Source organism: Acanthaster planci, linkage group LG14, assembly GCF_054643075.1.
Source record: "Acanthaster planci isolate LZ-2023a linkage group LG14, COTS_SCS, whole genome shotgun sequence".
NCBI classification, from domain to species: Eukaryota; Metazoa; Echinodermata; class Asteroidea; order Valvatida; family Acanthasteridae; genus Acanthaster; species Acanthaster planci.
Window position 1 is genome coordinate 4,301,515 of NC_141790.1, and position 27,544 is coordinate 4,329,058.

Here is a 27,544-nt window from a genome sequence, read left to right on the forward strand (position 1 = left end):
GAACTTATTCAAATAAGAGAGAATGGTATTGGACTTGGAATTTTTTATCAACAAATTGTTGCCTACCGAGATTTTGCCACATTTTTTGTTCACACTTGAAAGATGAATTGCACCTAAGCTAAACATGAAGTGTATGGAAGAGTAACATGCATCATGATAGGGTTATCACACAAGTGGACAGTTCTTCGTATAAATTGGTCACAAAAATCATCTTAGCAAGTCGGAATACCCTTAATAGAGACCAAATGAATCGAAGTATCACACTGAAGTGCTGTGAGCTTTTCTTCTGGACCGTGATTTGCATGTACATGTTGCAATATTCTGTCATGTGACATTCCTTACACTTGTATGCTGGGTATGCATCAAGTGCTACCATTTTAATGCCGTAAATGATGCTCCAGTTTGGCATTGAATGATGGCGATGATGTTACATTTATTTTTAGAGTTTGAACCAAGAAAATTTAGACCTAGTGCAGTATTTTTCTTTTGATATGTATTTGCTTTCAGAAAAATGTATTCATGTATTGTTTTGAATTTGTGATGAGGGGGTTATTGGTACTTAAATTTCAGTCTTTAGACTTTAGATTCAAGTTTTCATTCAGCCAGTTTTTGTTAAAATTAGAAAATCGTTGAATGTGATCTGCTGCTAACCTTAGAGAATCACGTTTTTGTGGAGAAGCGATAGTTTTGACTTCCTTCTCGACTTTTTTCTCTGCTTGATCTTCACAGAGACTGCGACAGAATGCAGCAGATGACACAGATGCGCCCTCAACTGACCTTTCCCAAACACCAAAGCTTGCCATAGTTGAACCTGAATCGCTTGTAAATCCAAAGCTTGTCAAAAAGGCCATGACTGCTCCAGTCACTCTGAACACGTTCTTCAAACCAACCTCTCGATTTGAAAGTGGAAAGTCAAGAAGTTCCTCCCCTTCCGAAAGTCCCTCCCCTTCTAATGACAAGGAGGATACTATTTGTTCTTCAGCTAAGGTGAAGCAAAGGGGATCAAAACGAGGTGGACGAAAGACTTCCAGGTATTCCCCAATAGGTCAAGAAAAGAAAGCTTTGGAATGTTCCAAAACTGAAGCAGCTGGAACAGACAGTGATGTTGACTGCTGTATTATGATTGAGGATCAATCGAGTACCACCCCCCAGATGCAGAATGGTATGGACCAATTGAAGGATTGTGCACCAAAGCAGGGTTGTATGGAAGAGGTCACGGATCCTTCCTTTGGAAAAGAGGTCATGCTGCCTGAAGATGCCCAAACTGAACCTATCTGTGATGTCCCAGATCTGGCTATCCCTTCACCACACAGCATTATGGGTAAATTGCCCCCTGTCCATAGCAGTGCATCATTCACAGCTGCCGACCAACTTGGCAGCTCACTCACCGTCCGGTCAAACTCAGCAAATTCCTTCAGCAGTAAACGTCCCCTGCAGGATGCCAATGGTCTTACTACTGACGGAGCTAGCCAGCAACCTGTTGCCAAAAAACAGAAGCCGGGTACCAGCCTGATGGAGAGTGCAACCAAACAGGGTTTACAAGGCAAACTGACCTGCCCAGTTTGCAACCAAGAATTCCCAACTGGGACATGGTTAGCACAGCTCAACAAGCATGTTGATGCTTGCCTACTCAAAGCCTAAAAGGGCTCCATATTAAAGACTTTGAAGCATTTTATATGTTTCCAAAACTCAGTCCAGTCAAATAATTTTGTGTTCACCCAGCATTTTGCTGTATCCTGTACCACAGATTTTGTGATACTGATACGCACGTAGTGAAAAATGGCATTTACCATAACCTTCCCAGATCCTCCAAAATCCAAGAAGTTCCAGGGAATTTTGTGGGAATAATTAGGAACATTCTCAGAAAAGGGCAGTGCAGTAGTCAAGTACATGTACTTTTCAATTTAATACCAAATTCTCTGTCACATATTGAAATGGCTAGGAGGGAACAAAGCTCAAGAACATGGGCATTGGACGGTAAATGCACAGAGGTAAGATAACAAAAACTATGACTTTAGAACATCACTTTTTCATAACAAATTAAGCGGTTACAACAAAAGTATTTGGCGAAGTATTTTTCAAGTTCTTTTCTCCTTAATACTTAATCTTGACAAACTGGGAGTCGGAAGTCTTAAAAATCGGTGTTTATGCAGCGGGGTATGGTAACAATACTGGTGCAAGTCCAATCAGGTTTTCGCATGCATAGACCGGTTCCTATCTGTTTTGGGGTTTTCCCCCAAGTTTTCATTTAATGGGCTAATTTGGCATATCAATTGGGTAGAGTCATTTTAAGAAGAAAGCCCTTGATGTCAAATGACCTACAGTGTGTTTCATGTCGTGCATGTACTGTTTGAATATTCAACTGGCTCAAAGGGAGCCAGGAATCAAGTTACCATTGTGTTAGTGTTGGTTGTAGTCATGGTAGTCATTCTGTTCAATTCACCTAGTACATGGAACATCCAATGATAAAGTACTGTACATGGACCTCACCATTTCTCAAACCTTATGGTTAGCAATTTGAAAAATGACAAATGCCTATAAAGGCTTGTCTTTTACACAAATTTGAAGGTGAATACGCTTGACAATATTAATAGCGTGTGTTGTTACAAAGGCCAATTGTCCTGTATTGAAGGAGAGTTTGGGTTCTACTTTGTGGAAAGGAACTTATTTAAGCAATGGACCAAGAAACACTTCTAATATTTTGCCAAGTATTTAATGATAACTCGACATATAGTTCTTTAGAACTTTAGCAGTAAAAAGAAGTATAAAATAAAGATTATTTCCATTATGATGATTTATATTACCTGTAAAATAATAAGTGTTGTAAGCATTTCTAGCTTTTTCCAGCAACTGAACAAATTCAAAATATTGCTGAGACATATAACTTTGCCTCCGGGGTTCCCGGTACCAGGTACCAGGGGTACAAATGTTACAAATTTGGAAACATCAGATCAGATACTTACACAGGTTTTGGTAAAAACATCCATTTTTTTTACCTGAAACTCCCAATTTAATTTTTGTTTTTTTTACCTTCTTACATATTTAAATACATGTAGGACTGAGATACCACTAAAACCTTTAACAGAATAACATATACACCTGTACATCCATACAATTATTAATAAGCCAACCACCCATAAAACTTTGTATTTTGATCTTGATAAAATTATTTGCATAACTTTTTAATATGAGCTTATCTCTTTGAATATCAAATAAAGAATGAAATCTAAATTTCACAATAGAATGGCTTTGCTTTATTCTCATGAGTAAACCTTTGGAATGTTTGTGGTTTGTCAAATTTGTCCAACTATCAATCTTAACAGTGACGGTTTTATTAAACGTGTGAGAATGCGGTATTTCAGTTCAGATTTTTACTCTGAATTTCAGCTTTTTTGTACACTTACTCTCTACAAAATTGTGGGAACGTTTTACATTTCAGCTTTTTGCCGTTTTGAACTTTTTGTATTAGTGGCCACTCGCGCTGCTGATTAAATAGGCCAGTGCATTTTTCTGGCTAGAAGAAATACATTTAGTTTTGAGCAGTGACATAACGAGGGTACAAGTCACTCTTTGGGGTACCAGTACCTAGAAGTGTACAGATTTTCCCGGGGGGGGGGAGTACTGAAGAATCTTGCAATGTTTCACTGGACGTTCCCTCAGTACGGTCCCCTTTGATGGCAGAAAGCACTGCATTGGGATGGGTGCAGAGTGACTGCCATGAAGCAGTGGCTCCATACCACAGTAACTGCAAGGTACCCTTGCCATTTGCATGGGCCACTATAAATGAACAGTTATGGCTTTATCATGGCCACCACATTCATGCAGATACATGTACTTTCAAGCCATTGCACGGAGCTCCGCATCCAGCACATTTCAGATACAACTCGCATTTCCACTGGGTCCTGTGGATTTCATAATGAGAGTCAACTGTACACAGAATTGGTCCATGCGATGTACGATAGGAATGGACAGTCACTCGGGTACCTATTTTTGTATTTCAGATCAGGTCAGACATTTACAGCATTGAATACAACCCATATACAAATTAACAAAGTACATATTCAAGATGTCTTTGGTGTTTGCAAAACACAATCTGCATTCCACTTGAATATGCATACACTTTTAAAAAATTCTGTTGACTTTTACATGTCTAAATGTGTCTGACACCATTCGGAATACAAAATATTGCAAACATTCACATCTGGTTAAAAATGAAAAAGTACAAATAATCCAGGAACACTACTTACATGTACATTGCTTCAATTCATTTACAACAGCAACCATTCAGCATGCAGTGTGTGTGCAACAGAAAGCTACAGAAAGATATAACTTGATAAACCCAAGGCAGCTGATGAATGCACATATTCAACAGTGATACCAAAAAATGCGATTTGTTCAAGTTTTTCTCCTTTTTTAAAGTTTCTGTAAAAACGGTTTTGGTGCTTTTGTGGGAATTTTGTACAGCCAAATATCTGAATAATTAATTGAACTGATTGAAGTTGATTATTTGACTATTCCATTATTCAATACGGGTGATCCACAATAGTGCGTCTCCAAGAGTTTGCAATGCATTGGCCAATCACGACGTGCAAAATCTGTCAACCCAATGTGTGACAACAGAGCAACTTTTCCTTCCCGCCCAAAGTTTCAACCTCAAAAAGAAAAGAACCAACCCAACTTCTCATTGGCTTCTGGCCAGGCCTTGCCTAGTATCCAAGAACAAAATCTGATTGGATGGTTGGCCCTCCAAGCCGACTTTGCAATTGGTCAAGATTTGCAGCTCCTGATTGGCTGTTTTCTGGATGAGAGGATCCCAATTTTGTCAGAAAATTTTCAATGGGTTTCCGTGTATAAAATGCCTCCCAATCAAAGTATATGCACCTGTACATCTAATGCAAATCTGGTGTTTCAGGAAGCTCCAAACCACAGCAATGCTATCCCTTCTGCCAAACACCTAAAATGAACACGGTGTACAATCTATTGTCACATTTGTTGCTTATAAATAATTTGATCATGAAGTGATAAAATTTATGTCAAAAGGGTCGACAGATTGACATTGTGATTGGCCGATGCATTGCAAACTCTTGGAGGTGCTCTATTGTGAATTGCCCATATTAAATACAATGTACGTGTATGTTTTTTAGAAAGCATCTGAGTTTGATTTAAAAGGAAATTTCTTAGACAAATAGTTCAGTAGCTGTGCCAATGGTGAATGACAACTGGCAACTGAACCAAACTAAATCTGTCCTATGATAGGTATCAGTACTTCTCATTGGGAATTTTTGTAGTACCGGGTAACTTGTTTTAAAACATGCATTGCCCTGGAACAAAAGAAGGGGAAGGACCTTAGTTTTTTTTAATACATAACAGAAACAATGTGCATTCCAAACTAGGAGCCACAGCACTTGTCACTGTTTATTAACAACATTTCTATACCTGTCCATTTTTGTTTCTGTCCCCAGGTATCTCATTTGACATTGTTAATTATTTCCAAGAGTCATTAAGAAATGCAAATTACCTGTGAAATGGACATTGGTTTGAAGTAAATTAAATAATATCCCAGCCAACTTCCACTAATAAAGTGCTACAGGACACCACTAAGGTTGAATGTTTAGACCCGTAATTTAGAGATTCACCCTTCTACATAACTGATATCTGAAAAGCCAAAAATCCCACAAAGCTACCAGTAGATAAACACAAACACGAATAAATGAGAGCTAAAACTACATAAAAGTACATGTATGTTTGATTTACACTAATGCCAACATGTTTCAAAGTCAGTTGAGTTGACATAACGTAGCAAAGGTTAGATTAACCCTAACAACCCTATGAATACCACAAAGTACTACTTAGTAGTAAAATGTAGTATTCAGTGCTGTCGCTTGTAAGAGGACATGATTTTACTGTTCTCTGAAGCCATAAAATACAATAGATAAGACAATGTACCATACAGTGCTGTGGCACTATGAATGCATGACTTTATTGTACTCTGTACAACCTACAACGGAGAGTGCCCTGACCAGAAGTAGTAATTTGTAGCGCTAGGTCCTTTAGGCTCAGACTACTGCTTAGTATTGTGTAGTACTGAGAACTGCAAGCCAAATTTTAGGCAGAACTATTAGGATTAAAAATTAGAATCTTTCGTAAAAGTAGATTATTCTTTTAACTTAATTTCCTAATAAGGAGGTAAAATATTTTGATCTGTTTCTATTTTGGCTTTCACTGACAGACTATTATAAAGTTAAATTCTGTTATAGTTCATCTGTGCACGAGACTGCCGAATTGCACTGCTTTTATTTTAGATTTTCAGAAGTGGGTCAATTGTTGGCAGGATATTTCTCTTTTTAGGTCAGGTAATTTTTTTTTTCAGTTTCCATAAATTGATAAAGCAGTACTAGCCAATATTTTGTGAATGCTTTTGCCAAGTTGAGTTTTGAAGAAGTTACTGAATAAAAAAAATTACAAGTTCTGACATTTTTGAAAATTATTTTTCCTATTCAAGGGCTCCAGAGGCGCGCGCATCAGGGGTCACCCTTCTGACTCTATTATAAAATGAAGACTTAACTTACTCCTGGCAACTGCTCCTTTGCTTAGAGAGTAGCTGCAATGAATTTTTGTCAGACACAATTTTTCTACAACTTTGTATTCTTGTACTCCTTCCTATTTGGTTAACTGCAATAAATGTGTCCCCTTTGCTTTCCCTGACGACTGAGAGCGCTATTGCTGTGAGGTCATCTAGGGAACATTTAGTCCAGTGCCTATGTTTTTTTTGTATTGTGAACCCAGAATTTACTTATTGAAATTATTTCTGAGAAAGGGACTGATGTTTGGTTGTTGCTTTGCATATAAACAACAATCATTCAGCAAAGAAAAGAAACTTTTTAGCAAGAAAATCTACAAAAATATGCCAGAATTTTTGTGTGCTAACCAATGTGACACTGAGTCTTTAGTCCTAAGATGACATCACAGTTTTGCTCATTAATATGGAAATACTTATAAGCATAAAACAAAAAGTCAGTAAAATACCCTTTGAAATAGAAAAAACTTAACAAGGTTAACTGAGACACAAAGGTGCATTCTGAAGGTTTGTATTAGACAAATTGATTGCAGCTACCCTGTCAGGTGGTTAATCTTAACGAGAACAGTACCTTATTGAATACAAGAATGCTTTTATTGATAAACAGAAAGAGAATGACGAGAACCCTAAGTGACCTTATGGTCACTGTGCTCTCCCAGTAATAGTCACAGCACACTGAGTTACAATGAACTCAATGTTCTCATCAGAACCAATCTACTCAGAGTTTTATACACATAATATCTACAAATCGTTTGCAGTTGGACTTACTAGTGGTCCATGTTTTCTTCTAGTGATATGGGAAAAAGATACGCTAATAATAATAATACTGCCCATTTCTCACTTTGAATCACCAAAGGGAGACTTGAGATGCTGGTGACAGCAGACAACGCGGTCCTTTTACTGGTGTTCTCAACAGTTGTGCACCTCCTCAGAACTAGCAAAGAGGTTGTCTACTGCCAACAGTATCTCAAAGTATACTGTTAGATCTGGAATTATTGTGAGACTGCCTAGAGGCTTTACCTGGAGATTCTGTTACACCATTGTGTCAGCATCTCTGTTGTTGATCTCAAGGTCCACCTTCACCACCGAGACGTTTGGGTCCTTGTCTTCCGGCCCCTGAATCCCAATCTCCTCCTTCTCTTCTCCAAGCTTCTTGTCTTTCTCTTGCTCTGCTCTGTCGTCCTCTCCTGTGCTCCCATCATGACATCCACTCTCTTCAGCGATGGTCTCTGGTGCTGTCTCGGCTGACTTGGAGCCTCGTAGGCTTTTCTTCCACTTGGAGGCCACGCTCATGGCAAGGATGCGCTCCCTGGCCAGCACGTGCTCCTGGGATCGCTGTCGCATCAACAGCGGAAGGTCCTGACTGTCATCTTTCAGGAGGTTTTTGTCATATTTTTCATGGAGCTGTGGAATCAAAGTTGGGGGAATGTAGCGTAACAGTTACTAATGGCTTTAACTTATGACCACAGGGTCAAAAGTTTGAATTTGGGTGCTGGCCATACATGTAGGTTGTGGCCTTGGGAAATTCAATTCATCCCCACTTGCCTCTCTCCACCGAGCAGTGTAAGTACAGGCATTAGCTGAGTAGCAACCTGCCTTGCTTCCCATACAAAGGAAATAGAAATATTAGTCATTTCAGGCCAAAGAAACATTTATATAAGAAAAACACTGGCCTGATGAATAAAATTGGCTTAGAAGAGACTTGCTTTGTTTCATGGCAGACTTTTAAGTTTATGTTAGTGTCTGGAAACGATGCCACTTCCATCAACTTTCAATACACAAATCATGTGGCTGGACATACATGTATATAATTTATGCAAACTTTGGGCCTTAAAAAAGGGAAGAGGTTCCTTTCACATGCCTAGATTTCAATTTTATCAAAATTATAAGTAAAAATTTTGTAACATGTAAACTTGTTGGTGTTGGATGACATTTTAATGCATTGATGAGGTACCAATGGGTGTCTGTTCAGCTCTTATCATTAACCACTTCGGACCGGGGCATTTTTCAACGTAGAGGATGCTGGGCCGGCATGACTATCTTTTTTTCCGTTTTCAAAATCCTTCAACAATTCATCATTCCATTTAACGGTCGTTTATAGCCGCACAGAGTAATCTTCAGGCACTACTCTAAGTTGACAGGTGACCTTCATTGACTCCCGAATATTTCAGCCAGGCCTGCAGCCTTGTAAACAGAGCCCAGATTGTGCGGTGTTATACAACTGTCTTTTGTTCACGAACCTGGCTCAGTGCACTGCTGACCTCTTTTCAATAGGGGCCAGTTTAGCATGCAGCGGTGCTGTGTGGCTCATCGCTGCGGTGGTGGAGAGCTTTTGTCCCTGGTGGTAATCCGCTTGCTCTAAATACCCCAAACCCTAGTATACGGTTTCAAAATAACGCTGGATTATCACCACTTTTGAGAGTGAAAAATGCCGGTCATGCCCAGCAGCCTGGTCTTTTGTTCGGAGTACGGTCTTTTGTTACAGGGCCCCGTTTCCTTTGTCCGAGTTCGGAGACCCCGGCCACATATATAAACCATACGGCTCCGATTTCGGAGTCCCCGGCTGGTAGTGGTTAATAACCCTATCTGCAAAACCTCTTTGTATCAGTTTGAAAATACCTCTGAACGCACAAAACAACTGAACAAAAATCAAGTCAACTAAGTTAAATGAGGATGAGGAGGAGTTTTAGAAAAGACATTTAGGATTAAAAAACACATAGTGATGATCTCTTGAGGGCGCATGCTGCATCCTCTGCATTTCATTAGTGTCAGGTTTGGCTGCATATTCTTACCGCATGGCTTGGGTTCTTCCGGATGACTCCAGCTACATCAGCAGGAGTGGCCTTGTCACTGATTGCTGTATATTCACCTGTTGCAGTCTTCTTGAATGGCTTTCGCCGTCGGAGTGAATCAAAGTAGGAGTCACCTTTTCAACAAGAAAACACAAGCAAGAGGTCGAATGGGAATAGACATTTCCCTTTTGACCTTAATGGGAAACTAAATGCTGGAATAGCCCACTCGAGGATCTCTTCTTCACGTGACATCTGAACAAAATCCTGCTTCTTTAGACTCAACGAGAACAAAGTATTTCCATTTATATTTCACTTGCTTTTTAATAAAATCATCCCTGGACAGCACCAATATTCATGAACACTTCACGATTTTCACTGGTCCTATGCCCATTGGTTGGAAAGGCAACTACCAAGCCATTACAAGAGCTCAAAAGAAACAGATACAGAAAGGCACAGTTGGAGGGAGGAAATCTCAAGTGATGAGGACATTTGCAGAATAGGTAATTTGAAAAAGGAGTAAGGCTAAGGAAATTGAACAAAAAGGAAGTTCAGGTTTAATTTTAAGGAATTATTACCATATTATATTAACCACTTGCTGCCAGGTGCTTTTAAAATGCAGTGCACTCATATGGGAGATTTTTAAGATTTTCAGTTTTCAAAATTCTTCAAAATTCATCATTTCATTTAATGGACGTTTACACCCACAAGAATTACTGTCTGGTGGCTACTCTAAGCTGACGGTCAACCTTCATTGACTCCTGAGTATTTCAGCCACGCCTGCCGCCCTGTAAAGAGAGCCCAGAATTGTGAGGTGTTGCGTAATTTCCTTTGTCCCCAGTGAATGCGAGTGGCGTCTTTTCAAACACAGCTGGATTAGCATGAAGCGGTGCTGTGTCGCTCATCAATGGGGCCCGGGAGCACTTTTGTCTATGGTGCTAATCTGCTGGCACGCTATGCCCAAAACAGTGGTACACTGTTTAAAAACAGTGACGGATTACCTTCGAAAAATGCAAGCAGAAAAAATGATGGCAATTCCCAGCAGCAGGTCTTTTGTTCCAAGTACGGTCTTTTGTTACACGGACCAGCTCTTTTGTCCTATTTCAGGCACCCCGGCTCTATGTATAAACCCATGGTGCTTGAAACGGGGTACCCTGGAAGCAAGTGGTTAACCTACATTTTGAATTTTCAAGACTTTTCATTTTTGCACCAAGATCACCCTACCTCTTGTCAGCATGGGCTTAAATTTCTCAATTTCTGGCTCACTGCCTTTACGACACTCTTTCCCTCTTGACAGCTTGAATATGTGGTTGTGGTGATCACTGCATAAAAAAACCAAACAAATCCCTCATCAAAGTTTATTACAAGATCCATCTGACACGGGTTGCTTATGCCAAAATGTCCTGAATTCCGTCTACCACACAAAAACTGATTGACAGCAGAAAAGAATCAAAGGACGCTGCTTAGGCTGGCTTGTTTTTTTTTTTATGTTTCTGCACTCATGTAAAGGTTTTCTGGAAAACGAGAGGCTAAAGAAGGGTCTGGAATTTAGCAGAAGAGTGGCTAGTCTGACGTGATGAGCCTGGTGGTGACAGCAGTAGTGGGTTGTGGGTAGAGTCCCACCTTGCCAAGCTCATTCTTTCCGCACACATGAGCACTGGATAGACATGTACATGTATACGCTGTTTACAGTAGAACTTACACTGGCACAGAGCAAACACCAGTTTCGAATTTCACTTGGGAAAACTACATTTTGCTATCACACATCATATTGCTGGTCACTGCCTCAAACTGCCAAAATTAAAAAGGTACACAGATACGTGTACACGTGTAACATCTCTACTAGGAGTTTTTTATAACAATTCAAACCTAACCCTCTGGAAGTAAATTTTTAAAAGTCAATCACAGCATTTAGGCCACAGGAACCCTTCCGAACACTTTTGTGTCCTTTTGAGTCCGGTTTCGTGTTTTCCAATGAAAAACAAACAAACCAAATCAATCAAACTATTTATTTATCTGGAGTATGGCAAAAATAATTTTATGCATCCAGTGACAACAATTTTTACTCTCAATCCGAGATTCTGGAAGATCTTAGTTTGGTGTAAATGTCATCCTTAGGAGACTTTACCCTCAACTACAAATTGAACCATCGATGTCAATGCACTATCAATGTTAATTACAATCAATGAAAGACTCACTGGTTGGTGATCTTTTCAAATGTTTTCATGACTTCATCTTCCCAGGATGTGGGCTCACGCTGCAGGTATTTCTTCATGAAACGATTATCCAGACTTTCTAACCACATCTACAGCAACACACATATTAAACATTGCTAAAAGAATTAAACTGCAGAACTTTTTGTTTTCAAGCACAGCTTGTGGAAGTGGAGATAATTAACTTCACTACCTCCCAAAAATCTTCCATTTAACTTCTCTCCCTTCAGACTCCATCAAACGGGATAGGCTTTGTAAGACAGGAGATGCATAGCCCATTCAGCGTTATTCTGCAGTGCGGTATGCTAACTGGTGTAAAGGGGTGGATTTTAGATAATTGAGGAGGGTTCCAAGCAAACGTGGCCGGGGCAAAGTTTATATTTACCCGGAAATAGTTATGACCTTTGTGGCCTATGACCTCTTCAATGCCTGCCATCACATAGTCAATGACCTGCAAGTAAAAAAAAAATCAGAAAATTGTTGAACTACCTCTAAACCTTTTTTCTCAGCATTTATTCCAGTTAAGCAGAGCTAAATGGATCAATCAGAGGTGAGACTTACAGTCTGATGGATTACGACGGAGACAGTGGGTTCCTCCCCTATAGTTCGCTTGATCCTAAACAGTCTGACCAGAGGCTTGATGGTAATGCCCTGAGCAATGTTGGCAAGTAAAAGACAACGTGTTAACAGCAAATCTGTTGAACTCTCTGAGTGGAGATACACAGGTGGGGTTGGTCTGTTTGCAACACACAGTGTCTCAACATTCATCTCAGCATTTCACTGTCCAACTCCAGTTGGGTCTTTTACTAAGCTCTTCAATAATACTACGATTCCAACTTATATGCATGTAATGCCCATCAAACAGAAGCAAGAAAAGCAGGCACAGGAGAGCGGCCGACCACTGAAAAGGCACCTGTATTGTATTTAAAGAGTTCAATGGACCCATCCCACACACCTACCGGTATGTCATACAAGCATGTCACTAGAAAGCTTAAAATTGTCTACATTTATATGAGGTATGACGTGGGACTTAAAAAATCATTGGGTAAAATGTGTTTAGGGTCATTGTGGCCTAAAACTCTCACTTCTGATCAAAAATATAATTTCTGAGATGTTCCTAGTTCCAATATCTATATATCAAGCAGCATCCAGAGAAGCAAGTTTTAGACCAAACCGGTGCTCCATAATATCACGTTACCATTTTAAGATTATAAAATGCATCGTTAGTGTAGACAATATTGAAAAAAGCCACTTTTTTTATCCTTGAAGCAAGTAAAACACTTATACTGTAGTCTGGTCTGTTTCCTGTGCTAAATGAACTTAAAATTGATTGCTAAATCATTCACATTCACAATGACAAAAGTTGAAAGCTGAAGGCTTTCACTGATTGCAATTTGGGCCATTTACATGTCCGACAAAACACATGTGCCGTAGTCATTTTTGGTGCAAAATTTAATTTTTGAGATTTTGCCTATTTAGACATCTGTGGAGCAAGTCCCATCCAGGGAAATATGTATTGCAGATACATGTATGTAACCTCTGATGAATTCACAAAGAGGGTCTAAAGATTACACAATGTATAATAAGTGCTGTAATTTTCGGAATATACATGTAGGCCATGTGGAATATAAGCCACACCATGCAAAAATCTGCAAATTAAAATTTGAAGTTGGCATATTAGCAGCACCACTGTATAAGCAGTGTCAAGTGAGTCACTACACGTGCTGCACTGCTGAAGCACTAGTACATGTAGAGTATTACATGGCGCAATTCCAACTTGACTATCTTCACACTGTATAGTGCTGCCAAACCTCTTTGTTGAAAAACTTCAAATCCACTTGGTTAAATACTGACACTAATGCCTTCATGATAGAGGCTTTTGAACCTTTGTGAATAATTCCAGTGCCATGAAATTTTGTCCAATTGGGCAAGAAATCAGCTGACTGACCTGAGTGACCTGGCACCCTTGAAAATATCTCAGAAAATCACACAAAAGCATTTCAGAAGTTCTTTAACATTAAAAAACTCTAGTAAATCATTATTACCTCCACTCATACCTAATTAAAAATTGTAAACAAAATATTTTGGGATGCATTTTAAAAGAGTTAATTTTGCACTTCAGAAAACATAGGAAAATCAGACGAAAACAACTTCCATCGGAACTTTGAAGCGGGTAAACCAAATCAGCATTTATGAATCAGAATATTTGGAGTTTGATTAAATTTCACATTTTGTGGAATTGAATGTCATTCCAATAATACACTAACGTTAGAGGCAAATATTTGAAATGCCCAACCTTAGGGTTCATGCCACTTTTGGGTACACAATCTTCAAGTGTAAGCAGCGTGCGAACGAGTATTGCTATTAAACCTTAACTTTCCTGAGTAATGGGTGGGCCATGCACAGTTCTTTTTTTCTTTTTTTTTACAGTTCCCAAATGACCAGTGAAAAAATAAACAACACGGATTACATAACCATGAAAGACAAAAATGAACAGATGCACCACGTGATTTGTGAGGTGTGAACGGTACTAATGGTGCATTTAAAGTCTATTTAGTGACTGATTTCATTCTTCAAATGTTGCCGTGTAAGCCGCTCGGAGTATAAGCCGCAGGGACATTTTTCAATGTAGCAATCAACATATTAGCTGTGGCTTACGGTATATTTCAAAAATATGTATTTATTAACAGCACATGTAAGTACAGGTACATCCAAAAGTGCATTTCTGGTCAAAGTCACTGAGTTGAAGTCAAGCTGCAGCACTTTCACATACCTGCAGAAACACGGTCACCAGAATAACAACCAGTGTGGTAGTGACTAAGGCATTACGAATGGGAACATCTTCAACTCTCAGAGTAGCGACTAGAGAGAAGGCTACAGCCCCACGTAGACCACCATAGCTCTGCAAGGCATGACATCAGTACAAAGGGCTATTAAGTTCAGAGCCAGTGAAAGCATTCCACTGTCATTTGTTGTTGTGTGTACCATTCTTAGGGTTCATTCTGGAGACAATGGTTGTGACATGCTAGTTTGGTGAAATCTGAGGCTTCAATCTTGTTATCATACTTTGAACAAAAGATCAACGAAATGACATTCTTTGCATGCTGTGGTTTTTCTCCAATTCACTCAAAATCTTTTCAACAGATTAAAAAATCCTACATTATTATCAAAAATAATGAGATATAATGCACATGTATGATAAACACACACTGAAGTGTCAGTAGAATGCTGACCTTTTTCTCAAACCCCCTGTGCCTATATCAGTAACTGTGAGATCCGATAGTTACCATAATAAACTGTTCCTCCTTGTTGATCTTGGTGATGCGGAATTTGTTGACGATGAATGTAATCACAACCACTCCTGGCAAAATAGAGATACAACGTTAGAAACAGGCAGCGGTAACATTGGTTCAAATCTGAAAGGAAATTCAGAAATTTGAAATTCAAAGCTACTAGGTATCAATCTGAACCTTAAATACTAGAAAAGACCTGGAAGGTAACTTAAGTTACCTTCCAGATAGCTTCAAAGGGCAGCTTCAAAGCCTGAAACATGAAGTTTCATTAAACAGTAGAAACGGGCTCACGTTGCTCAAGAAAATGATTCACACTAGACCATCTACAGCCTGCATGTCGATAACAATGAGTAATTATGCTCAACGTCACGGCCTGTTGACTTGCAAAATGCAAGCAACTAGTGAGCATATACAAGTGGTTACTTCAGCAAATCAGACTTGCACCAATGAGAAAACCATGGCACATACAGGCCATTCATCAAGCATCGCAGCTGGTTGCATATACTTACCCTGTAACCAGTGAAGAACCAAACTGTAAAATTGTCACTTATCAATGAGGAAAGGGAACACATCACAGTATTCTGTGCCTCTGTGGTAAGTGCTATTGTAAAGAAACATGTTCAGGGAGCCAATAAGAAACTAAAAACGCTCTTTAATATAAGATCTTGCTTCACACAATGAGGTCACAACTGACAGCTGTTGTCTCGTTGACAACAATGTCCATCTTCTGGAGTTTAATTCACTCATTCTTGGGGTCAAACAAATTTTGCATTCATGGATAATCAGACATTCTTTGAATGGCTTCTAGTATCTAATACAAAGATAATCCTAAGGCTTCGCTACTAGGCAAGGACAGTTGGAATGACATTACACTCACATCAATCAATCAGTCATGCACTTACCAAAGGCTCTGTAGACAAAGATGAACAGCAAAGTAAAGAGAACAAAGCCTGTATTCCACTGATGGCTCTCTGCCCAGAGCGTCTGGCCAAGCTGAAGAAAGATCAGTGACTCTGTGGTAGTCCTGAAAAAGTACAAGGGATAATACTTTGGGAGGGGGAGAAGAAATTCAGTCATCAAAAAAAGTTCTTTTTTCTTTTGTTTGGAAGTGACCTCAGTAAATGTTACACTTCACAATTCATAATGCAGAGAAATGGTTTCATAACACTCACACCAATAAATATCACAATTAAATTTTGCACAGTTGAAAAATATACTGCTGAAAACACTTTTGAGTTCTTATGCAACAAAATACAGTTTAAAATACACCAATTCTCGGTGAGTATATTGGATGGGTGTTTATGAACTAAACAATCAACTGTCCATATTTGATCAATATCATCATTTGTCATTTTCAGACTAAATAACATAACTCTTCACACAATACCATCCTTGGGGAAGCAAAATGCACTGTTTACGCATGCACTATCAATATTGGCATGGCGTAGGAGAGCCTGAGTGATGATGAGTGTACTCACGACAGCATCTTGGTGAAGTAGGTCACGGTGGTGCTAGACTTCCTGGAGATGTTATCAAAGGCATACTGGACTTGAGCCAGGCCACAACAAATGATGCTGAGAGCAAAAAAAAAAAATGCACGTCCATGTACAAATTGGAAATGAACAGAATCAAATGCATCCATGTTGGATTGTGTTCAGTTCCACAACCCTTCTCTATTTTCATACAAGTTGGATCCTACCTGAGAGGGATTCAGATAACGTTTAAGATCACGTCGTTGTAATAAGCAATTTGCACCAACTGTTGTATTTTACATAAATTTCTGCAACTGGACGGACAGGGGATTGATGTCAACATGTACAAGTGCAAGTACAAAGGACAACCACATGTTCACAAATCTTCTTTTTTAAACTGTGTCCTATAATTTTATACAACAGCAGCTGGAAATGCACAAATTACATGTTTCAATTTTATTTGTTAGGAGCAGAACACCCACATATTGTCCAAACCGATAATGCATTGCCAGCTGCATGTTGCTACAAGACCATAAAAACTAATGACCTACCGGTTATCGACTGTGACAATTCTGTTCATTAATTTGCCAAAAAAACTCCTAAAACATCTTACGGGTACAAATTCGTTAGCAAGGATCAAATTGTAAATGATCACTTCACGGTACAATCGAGTATGTACAGGTATCAATTGATATTTTTGCCATATGCCTCTGCACATTAACAGTGACATGTCACCACAAACAAGGCAGAAAATGCATACACAATGCAGGCTCACCACTTTGTGTGAGATGACAAACTTCATTCCTTTGTTGCTTCACCTCAGGGCATACCTCCTGTGTCAATACAACTCAATAACAACTCCACAAGCAACTGTTTGACTACAAGCCTAGGTTGGCTGTATACTGGTTCATACTTTACCTGATAATTCCTGAGAAGTGGAAGAGTTCAGCCAGGAGATAGGAGAGATATGCCATGCCAAGTATAGCCAGAGGCTCAACCACTACAAGCAGAAATTCAAGACAGTTTGAAGAGTCAACTTTTTTCAATCATTCCTAAATTTGGGGCAGGCGAAACAGTTTATGCTGTAGGTAATATAATGCACATTGTGTTAATCAAGTAGTATGAACACTGGCAAAGTAAAGTCCCTGTTGGTGTCTCTGGTTGAGTGTCTAATGCTTGTGCTATTGTAACCCTTATCCCCAAGATCCATCAAAATCTACCGGGCTCTTGTGACAGGTGAAGCCAAAATGTTCCACGGGCTTCCTCTACAGTAAAGGGTTTATGAAGATCCAGGAAGTACAGTAAAAAAAGTCTATGCGGTTATGCATAATGATATTAAATAGTTTCATTGTCAGATTGTACCAGTGTCTAAATGTAGTTTATCTACATTCCAGTAATGTACTTATTTCTAACAAGTTGTCAATCGTTCTCACTGCTTACTACTAGAATATATTCAAGAGTACTGTTCATCAGCACAGTGCACCAGATGTTCAGTACACCTGGGTTCAATTCCAGCCTTGGTCCACATGCTTTGCCCAGAATATTCCTCTGGGGTTTTCCTCCTACCGCTACAACTGAAGCTTGTTAGCAGCAGTGCCGATACTCTTGAAGAATATCATTGGTTTCATTTCCAGAAATACTTAATAATTAGTACCATAAATTGGCTTTAATTTTCTTTCACAGGACCTACATTGTACCTCTGACATGCTTGGTAAACTTTGTCAGGAATGCTGTTACTAGGCCCACTATGATACCAATAGCAGCACCGCCAAGACTGACTGTGAAGAACGACACAAAGCCAAGCACAATCTGGGGGAAAAACAATAAAATATCAACGCTGAGCTGCAAGTTTTGTACAATATCTCAGCTCTTCTTTTCCATACACTTGCATTTGCTTTTGCACACTTCTCGGGTTCATAGACATTATTTCAAAGACTGACTGGAATCTGGTGCTGGATTTGTGAAAATGCTGTAATTCTTTCATTTTCCAAAATGGTACAGGTCTGCAGTTGAACACATTGTAATGGGGAATGGGAGGTATACATGAATTATTTTGTACAGCTGTGACACAGTTACTAATGCATAGCTTTTGGAATGCCATACCAGTATCTAGAGAGAGAAATTTACAAGGTACAAGTACGTAGGTTTCTCATAACAATCAACTTTTCAAATTGCTCCTGGAACAGATGGCAGAATAAGCATAAGAATACAGCTCACTCTTATGAACTACTGTGCGGCAAGCCAATGCACAACTTTTCAAGGAACACTGTTTATAGTTAATTGAGTTCCTTTACAATTGCATTTGGCTGTCATTCTACCACTGACCTACATGTAGATAATTACCATTACCTGGCTAGCGGGTATGCTATCAAGGCTTAATAAGCTGTTCATCATATTGTAAAGCACAACAGTCACGGCATCTACAAGCAATCCCAAACACCAAAACAAACAAACAAACAAACCATGCATTAACAAATAAGCTACATGAAGCTCGGGAATGCAGGCAGTCAAGGGATATCAAATCTGAAACATTCTGATGAAAGGATGTCTTAGGAACACCATGCAGTAACATTCCACCAATTCAAGTCAACTTTTAATCTACAGGTTGGTTAATATTCCATGTCAAATTGAACACTTCTGGGGATCAATCTCACAGATTTTCTCAAACTTTGCTGAAATTGTACAGTAGAAATCTAAATTTACAGTACCTACCGGTACATGTATACATGTATCTTGGGTTATATGGTTATAAATTTACAGATTTCTTTTATAAAACAGTTGAAGTTACACCAACCTCCCATGGGGGTCCATGGAACATTCAATTTTTACTTCATCTACATGTAGGAAAATGTTGCACTTAATAAGCCTACCGGTACAACTACAGTACATGTACAAGTTGTAAACCAACCATTTAACAATAACACAATGTTACTGGTACATGTACATGTAGCAACCTCCAATTTTGTCATATGCAAAATGCAGGTGTTTTTTCATGTTGACCTTCAAATATGAATTTGCCAGCTGTTTCCTTGACTCACCGTTCAGCAAGGACTCCCCAAACACCAAGAAATATAACACATGGTTGACGTGGATTTCTTGGAAGATCGCCAAGACAGCAACTGGGTCAACAGCCGAGATGAGGGAGCTGAAGACAAGACACTCAATGAGGTTGATGGTAAAACTATCACCATAGGCACCAGTCAGTGAGATGCCATACAATGTCAGTCCTGCAGGGATAACACTTATCATCAGTGCCTCAGTGTCATCCAACAAGAATTAAAGAAGCTTGTGATGGTACAATGCTGGTGGACAGGGGGATACGCACACATGTAACATGCCTCTTCATACGTACATGCATTACATGCCTCTCCACCAATAGGGCGTCATGATTTGCCAAATGCACGTGCATGTCAAACTGAAGAAGATACGTGTGAAGACATTGCCACAGAAATTATGGCATCTAATTGGATTAGTCTATATACATGTACATGTATACAGCACTCAGTTTATAAAGTCTCAATGAAAGCACTTTTTAATCCCTGCTCACTGGGCTATGAGATCAACTCTGCAGCAGCTCAAGATCAGTCTCTTCCTGCTTCCTATTTCTACTCATGAGTGGAACCAGGCAACCAAAGAACATGAGCAGCATAGTGATTGTAGTAGGGTTCGAACCCTGTAGAATGTCATAAAAGATATTCAAAGAAGTTCAATGGACTGGCAGAACTCCACATTTCTATCACACATGACGGAGCACAAAATGGTTTAATGGACCATGTCAGAAATGGTTTTACATACTGTATACAACAGTAAAGTCAGTTGTTTTCACTTACCAATAAGGAATGTGTTGATTAAGGTTCCCTATCAGAAAGAAAACAACACGGCAAATATCGATAAGCAGCTCATCCAAGATTACATGTTACTTCCTACATTGTGCAACCAATCATTTCTTTTCTTATTTCAAATCTACATCACACAACAGTGAGAGGCCAGGGGCAGTACAGTGGTATTGAATAAATTATCCTGAACCTGAATAAAAATCACATCTTCACGTAATTACTGAGACTGTAATTGTTTTCAGTATTCACTGATATCTATTGTAAGAGACAACAAACCTGATGTACATGTATCCTCATGAGTCAATGCGATAACTATTCCCAAAACTGCTCCCAGTAAACATCTAACACACTCCTTTAGGGAGAAATGACTTGGAGTATCCTGGGGTACATCTTTTACTTTGTATATCCCCATAGCCATATGCAAATTTCTGGATTCCTTGGTTTAAATTTTCAAGTACTGTAAAAATACACTGATGTCCAGAGATCCTGGTCTGATCGACCTCAGAGAAATTTTGCCACTGCAGAATATCTGTGCCAAACCTAACAATCAAAACTTCCTCCATTCTGTTTTACCCCTCGAAAAGCCAGGTTCACAGCCAGTTAGCATGCATACAAGTACACATACAGACACTCCTTATCATTACAAATGTGCAGTTTGAACTCAATCTGAAATATGGTTTTGTTGTAATGCGTGCATTCAGCACCGCAACAGAGAAAGTATAAAGTTCTGGCTGACCTGTCGTAGAAAAATGCACGCTGTGCAAGAACGGTATGTCTGAGTTTTGCAAATATCACGTCAACATGACCGCAAAGAGTAAATCTATGAACAGTTTAAGGCTCAACTTAAAAAACAATGAACTATGCCTCCCCCGCAGCTCTTTGAGGGTTAAGTTGATAGCCAAACTTTGCATTATTAGAACCTACCACAACAGCATACATCAAGATAGATATCAGGTTATCCAGGAAGGTACGGTCATGCAGGGAGTAGGATGCCTCCAAAATGATCCTAAACAAATGCAAAGTAAAATTTGTTAAAAGCAGATGAGACTGCAACTATTTGTGTCACTCTATGAAAGTCTGAAGGAGCACTACTCACATGGAAATATTTGAAGTTGAAATATTGCTATCAGAAGAACTACGGTATGGTACATGAGCCGGTATAACCTCAGTTGACAGATTGCTAACAGGTAAATGTGAAGTCCTGACTGCCAAATGCATACGAGCCTATAAACTACCGGTACATGCACATGTATGAATCAACATTAGTAACTTCTTTAGATGGAAATATATGTGTACTATAACAAAAGAACCTCTTTTTAATATGCACTGTTTAAGTTATGATAGGGTATAATTCAACCTACATGTACATGTATATACACATACATGTACAATGTACATGTAGCAGTGTGCACCTGTGACTAATGCGTAAAAATCTTAACACTAACTTTGAATATCGATATAAACATGTACTATTTCCAAGAATACTTAATAAAGATTGAAAGTTTGAGGCAAATGAGTACATGTACAAAACCAAACATGCCAAAACAACAAATACTTGTACCTGTACATGTAGGTTTGTTCTTGCAAACAATCATATTGTAACTTACGGAGGCAGTAGATATAGAAAGAATGTCTCAGATTGTAAGCTCCCTGTATTTCCTGTGGCACTGTAGGTTAACAAAAAATAACATTATCAAAAATCACAAACAGCGGTGAACTGCCAACTACAGGGATTTGAAGAAAGATACGTGTACATAAATAATTCAAACTTTTAAAACATATAATACATAAGCGAGAACTACTGTGATCAACTGGTTTTTGACATTTCCCTTTAGTGAACAATACAAGCAGACTCAAAACCAGAAAGTCAGGTTTGTCATTACATGTATATTAACCACATAATGTCGAATGCAAAGGTCATAATTTGTTTATAGGACATCACTGGGTAAGTTAGATCAAGGACCGTTACAGTTAACCACAGTTCGACAATCTCTCATCGAGCTCACGTAAGTCGACAACGATTGGACTAGACTAGTCAACTATTCATGACCAGCCTACCAAGGTTGGTCGCGTCGTTGGATGCCTTAAACTGTTTGTAATACATGTAGCACAGTGCAGAGAGGACCAGTTACATGTATAAGAAACATGCCGGAAAAACAGTATGTCACTAGTAAACAACCATTTTCACTTTTATTTTTGCTTATTTGCCCTTTCTGCGGTCATCTTTTCTCCCCTTCGGTCTAATGACCTGACAACGGTTGACTATGGTCGTTTATACTTCAATTTCACTGTACATGCACTGCGTACGTCAAGAACCATCCACTAGTTAAACTAGTGGTTCTTGATAGAACCTGCCCACTGATGAAAGAATAAAAAAACAACACATGGAAATATGTATTTTGCAAGAACACGTATCATGACCAGAATGCATGTTTGTAAACTTGTCAACATATCGGTACCTGTCTTCATCTCAACATGCAACACCACGCATTGCAAGCGTTGGTTCCCCATCCATTTCTTGAAATTTTTTTCCCTTTCCACAGCAATTCCGTTTTTAATTAAAAAAATACTGTACAGGTACTTTCAACGTCATGTACATGTATTTCTGGCTTTCTTTTACTTTCTTTAAAGTAGTTCTATTAAAGTTATTAAGTCTTTAAAGACAACATAGTGTACTGGTATATGTACATGTAAGCACAGTACATGTGCATACACATGTACAGTATTACAATGTACATACATGTATATGTACATGTAGCTCAGTATTCCAGAATCCTACATGCACATGTACATTGCATGTAATTCCTCTAAGCTACAGTAACTGGTAGATTTTGAAGAATCCAGGAACAGTTGGTGAGTGCATACATTCTAAGAAAATGACTTAAACAATGTCAGACGTAGATTTGGACATCTGCAGTTGATGAATGAGTACTCACAAAGCAATGCCTCCAAAGATGACCCCCATCACAATGAGAAGCACAGACTCAGGGAAAATTGCAGATAGGAAGTCAGCATGATGAAAACCTGTCAGGAAAACATTGAGCATGTCAGAAATCCCAATAACCCTTGCACTGCATGTAGTACATGTACATGTATGTGTATGTGTACATATGCATGTACAGTATATGTACACTGTGTGTGTACATGACCTGCACTTAAAGTTTGAATAATTTATGTATATTAACTGGAATTTTTGACCACTAATGTTACTACTGCATAAACACATGGAAAGTGGACAATTAACCCTCTTTCTGCTGTAACCGCCAAAAATACCCAAAAAATTCTTTCCACTTGATTTGCCCCAGTACATGGACCCATATGGGAAATTTGACCGATATAACAACTGTGTCAAGAACGTATCTTTGAGTAGGAGGGTTTTAATGTGTGATTTTCTCCAATGTAACACTGCACGTTTTAGCTGATAAACTGTAGAAAGTACACATTTAAGGTATGTGCTTTACATGCATACAAGGATGTGTGGCTGGGGATACCGGCCATCCACTTATATCTCCACTAAGAATCTCTTTGTGATTTTATAGATTGCTGTTTGCATTGGAAATGCTGGCCTAGAACCCTCGTGTGTGTACATGTACCATACAGTACATGTACATGTCTAGAATCTTTTGTGAGACAGGCCATCCCATTTTTGAATAGGTCGGAGCCGGGAACGACCCTGGCATCCGATATTCGGTGACTGAAATTCCCTGTAACAACTGCTACTTGTACAATGATCAGTCTATGTGGACCCACCTCGTGTTTGCTAAATTAGCGATGCACTGTGGTATAGATACGTTGCATGGTACAGTGTTCTTCTAAAGAAAAAGATGCCAGTAAAGCTCTTTTCAGCCAATAGCCCAGAATAGTCTGTTTTTGTGACAAAACACACTTGTAGACTAGTACAATGACACAGAAACATGCATTTTACAGTGACTGTTTCAATCCTTATTTCTTACCTATTTTGGCCACGCCCACAAATAAGGCAAAGCCAGTTACTGTCAGAGGCAACTTTACATACTCCAAGTTCCAGGAAGCAACATGAACGCCCCCATGTCCAGTGTGAGGTTCTGACTCCCCACCCTCATGTTCATCACTGCTGTTGTCACTGTGTGCATCACCTGTTGTGCCATGCGTAATTACGGTCGAAGTAGCATTGGGACCAGCTGATGCAAATTGCACAGATTGGCTGATGAGAAGTGTGATCAAAACTGGCACACAGAGTGCAGTAATTCTAAAGCCACATGTATGCTGCCTAGATGTTACCATGGTGGCTAATTCACTGTAATAAAAAGGAAACAGCAGAAGTTGCAAGTGCAGCACTTCTATTCAACTGTACATGTAACCAGGAATGAATCCGGTCACATGGACAAGGAATAACCAACCCAGACCCATGCCAGTACAGACCTACATGTACATACATGTATACAGTACATAACTATAGTACACGTATGCACACCAATTACCCACGCCAACTTGGATCCCAGTCACCTCAGACCACTGATCTCTATACACTGGATAGGCAAGCTCAGCAGTAACTGCCTAATTTGTGAATTGAAGTGATCAGGTGACCGTGCAGCCATTTTAGGATATATTAAATGCAATGGCCTACATGTAGCTCCAACTTCAGTCTATTCACTGAGTGAATTCATGCACAGCACTAAAGCCGGTGACTAAAATGCCGAATCCAGTTAGTAATTTGATTCATCTCAGATTGCATATCAGAAAAAAAGGGGTGTTGAGGATGCCGTTGCTTTTTATCTCCATAAGCTGTATATATCCATCCACATGTAGATACTGTACATGTACATGTAGGCCGAAGTAAATTTGTTCGTTGACTTTTTATCGATTTTAAGTGCTTTCAATACACTTGTTCCGTGTATATGTATTTTGATCAGTAAATTGCTTAAATTGAATGTTACACCACAGCTTGCAATGCCTTTACAGAGTTTTCTTACTAACAGTTCACAAAAGGGTGAAGTGCAATGACAGGGTTTCTGGTGTTAAGTGGTTGAGATTAGGCGCACCTCAACGTTGTGTTATTTTTCCTGCGGTTTTGGCTGTACACTAGCGACGTTAATAACCTGAGTTAACAACCTTGTGGACTGGTGTGATCAACATCATTTATACATGTACCAGTAAGACAAAGGAAATGGTCTTTCAGTTGCAGTGAACTGAGCTGGTACTGTGATTAATAATAAACTAATATGGACTAATAACTATAGGACTGTCGCTCACAAAACAAACCAAAGATTTTATTTCCTGAAGAAACTGAAGGAACTTCATGTTGATAACAGGTGTTAAATCCTTTTTATAAGTCCTTTATTCAGAGTATCCTAACTTTTTGTTCCATTTGTACCTTCAGTAACTTGACAAAGGAAAATATCAAGAGATTAGGAAGGCCAAGAAGGATTAGCGCATTATATCCACTCTAATTCACCATTGATTACTTCTCTGTAACAATGTTAACAGCGTGTCTTGCTGAAAGTTCATAAGATAAGGCTCCATCTTTCACACCCACTCGATGAGCTGTTTAAATTCAACAGATCTGGTATACATGTACGTCTTTGTGTTCCATTGATGTTACACAAGGAATTCTTTTGTCTCAAATGTCTGTGCATGCATGTAGGTAATTAATTATCCATGCTGCTAGATTTGGTTTCTTTACTGTGAAGTTTTTAAACTTTTTTGTGCAATGTTCCCTTTACTTAGGTCCTTTTATTGTACTGTGTCATTATTGGTTAGCGATGTGCATATTGTATTTTAATGCTTTACATGTAGCCCTTTTTAGAACTGCCAACAGAAGTTGAATTTCTAGCTTTTTTAGCGTGGACAATCAATTTAAATTGAATTGAATGTGTCGCACCCATTTCAGATAAATGTAAAACATTAGACATTTCAACACCATGGTACATTGTACCTGTAAGTAGAACAGGGGACTGTCATCTATCCAGTACATCTGCCGTACATGATGTACGTGGTTTTCCGAGTCTTCTTTTTGTGAGTAACTCTCATTGAATCACATTTTGACTTATTGAGGCTTTTACCATATCTGCCATTGTTTCTCCCAGACTGTAATGACTAATGTATTGATCTGCTTGTGTTCAAAGCTGATCAGTAATTGACTTTTCTATACCCAATTACAGTCACGTATATCGGTATATCCTAACTTTCGACTTGATGCCATCTGGTAACTCACTGATGTGTACATGTACATGAATAAAAAACAACAGCGGGCCAAATGGTGTCACTTTAGCTTCTATTGAGAAGTCTCCCATCAGCCCATCCTGAGCAACTAGATGATATTTCATATCTCAGTCCAGGTGAGGATGTTGTTTCTGTCAGCAACACTGTGAAGTTTGGACAGCAGGCAACTGTTTGGCACAGTGTCAAATGCCTTGCTGAAGTCTACAGGAAGTTACATGTAGCTTGGCTTCTTGAGTCTGCAGTTCCAGTAAGATTACTCAGCCCTGGGTTTAATAGCTAGGTTTAACATAATAAAACATTTTTATGATGCATATTTATAGAGGAAGCCAATATAACTTTTTTATGTGAGGATAAATAATATGTTCAAGCAGTTTGCATGTGATTCAAGTGAGGAAAACCAGTCGATAATTATTTGCTAGATTACCTGCACCGTAAAAGGCAGGGTCACATTAGCACCCAGTCAGTCTTTGAAAGTTCAACCATGGTTCAACAGTACAGGTGTGACCCTACATGTACATGTACCTGTGCATTCACATTTCTATACAAGGTATCTCATCCAGTCTAGCAGCTTTACATTGTACATGTACAGTATACATGTATGTGGCCTAATGCTTTTGACATGTTTTGAATAGTTTTTCTACACCGGGGCCAGTTACAGTAATAGCTAGGCCAAAATGTATCTGGTGAGACTTGCGGCTGGGAATGTTGCCAAAATTTAGCTGGATGCACAAATTTACATTGTAGGGCCTACCCCCAGAACTGTTGCGTCTCCCCTCCTTCCTCCATAGTCTGACATCCACCCTGCTCCCACGAGTAGTAAGATAGTTACAGCATGGAGCTATAAAAAGGATTGCAAATAGTGTCGAGTGATGTCCGGGACTAGCGTTAGACCGTATTCGTGGGGAGAAAGGGTAGCGGGAAACCCACCTGTTAATCAGCGGTTAGCTCACGCCCACAGCAACCATGTACCATCATACCATACCGTACCATAGGCCTACATGTCGCCCCAAAGGAATTAACGTACCCTTGGCGCATGGCTTACATGTATCGATATGGTCCCGTAATTTGTGGGGCCGGCGCCGATCAGAAGCCACAGCAGGGACTACGTGCTACAGTACTGTAGAGTACATGTGTACTGTCAGTCAAAGTGCATTATGTACATG

General features: G+C 39.2%; 2 protein-coding genes across 5 annotated transcripts in view; one reads left to right on the forward strand and one right to left on the reverse strand.

Annotated features, from left to right (window-relative positions):
- LOC110984403 (uncharacterized) overlaps positions 1-3,244 on the forward strand; it is a 29,928-nt gene extending 26,684 nt beyond the window's left edge. Inside the window, exon 31 of the mRNA XM_022244586.2 lies at positions 730-3,244. Coding sequence (XP_022100278.2) covers positions 730-1,641 — 912 coding nt within the window. The 3' untranslated portion in view covers positions 1,642-3,244. The remainder of the gene's footprint in view (positions 1-729) is intronic.
- Positions 2,698-27,538, reverse strand: LOC110984401 (sodium/hydrogen exchanger 2-like). 4 transcript variants are annotated; one of them, XM_087145792.1, is made up of 21 exons: positions 27,309-27,489; positions 27,133-27,219; positions 24,134-24,456; positions 23,117-23,204; positions 21,788-21,847; positions 21,105-21,186; positions 20,175-20,202; positions 19,383-19,571; positions 18,694-18,764; positions 18,042-18,153; positions 17,263-17,344; positions 16,351-16,446; positions 15,775-15,896; positions 14,867-14,940; positions 14,353-14,481; positions 12,141-12,230; positions 11,965-12,030; positions 11,565-11,671; positions 10,591-10,688; positions 9,370-9,503; positions 2,698-7,981 (listed from the first exon to the last, which is right to left on the reverse strand). In XM_087145792.1, exons 2-21 carry the CDS (start codon positions 27,165-27,167, stop codon positions 7,610-7,612), a joined length of 2,358 nt encoding a protein of 785 aa, XP_087001918.1. In that variant the 5' UTR covers positions 27,168-27,219; positions 27,309-27,489; the 3' UTR covers positions 2,698-7,609. The 4 variants fall into 4 exon arrangements, with proteins under 4 accessions (XP_087001918.1, XP_022100275.2, XP_022100277.2 ...); XM_022244583.2 differs by lacking the exon at positions 27,133-27,219 and having other exon boundaries at positions 27,406-27,538; XM_022244585.2 differs by lacking the exon at positions 27,133-27,219 and having other exon boundaries at positions 27,424-27,516.
- Between the last annotated feature and the right edge of the window lie 6 nt (positions 27,539-27,544).

Coding starts and splice junctions, on each gene's coding strand:
- LOC110984401 (XM_087145792.1), bottom strand. CDS start 27,167: ATGGAGGAAGGAGGGGAGACGCAACAGTTCTGGGG. Junction 21,848..23,116: donor ATCTTTGGAGGCATTGCTTT/GTGAGTACTCAT, acceptor GTTAACCTACAG/TGCCACAGGAAATACAGGGA. Junction 12,031..12,140: donor CCGTCGTAATCCATCAGACT/GTAAGTCTCACC, acceptor TTTTACTTGCAG/GTCATTGACTATGTGATGGC.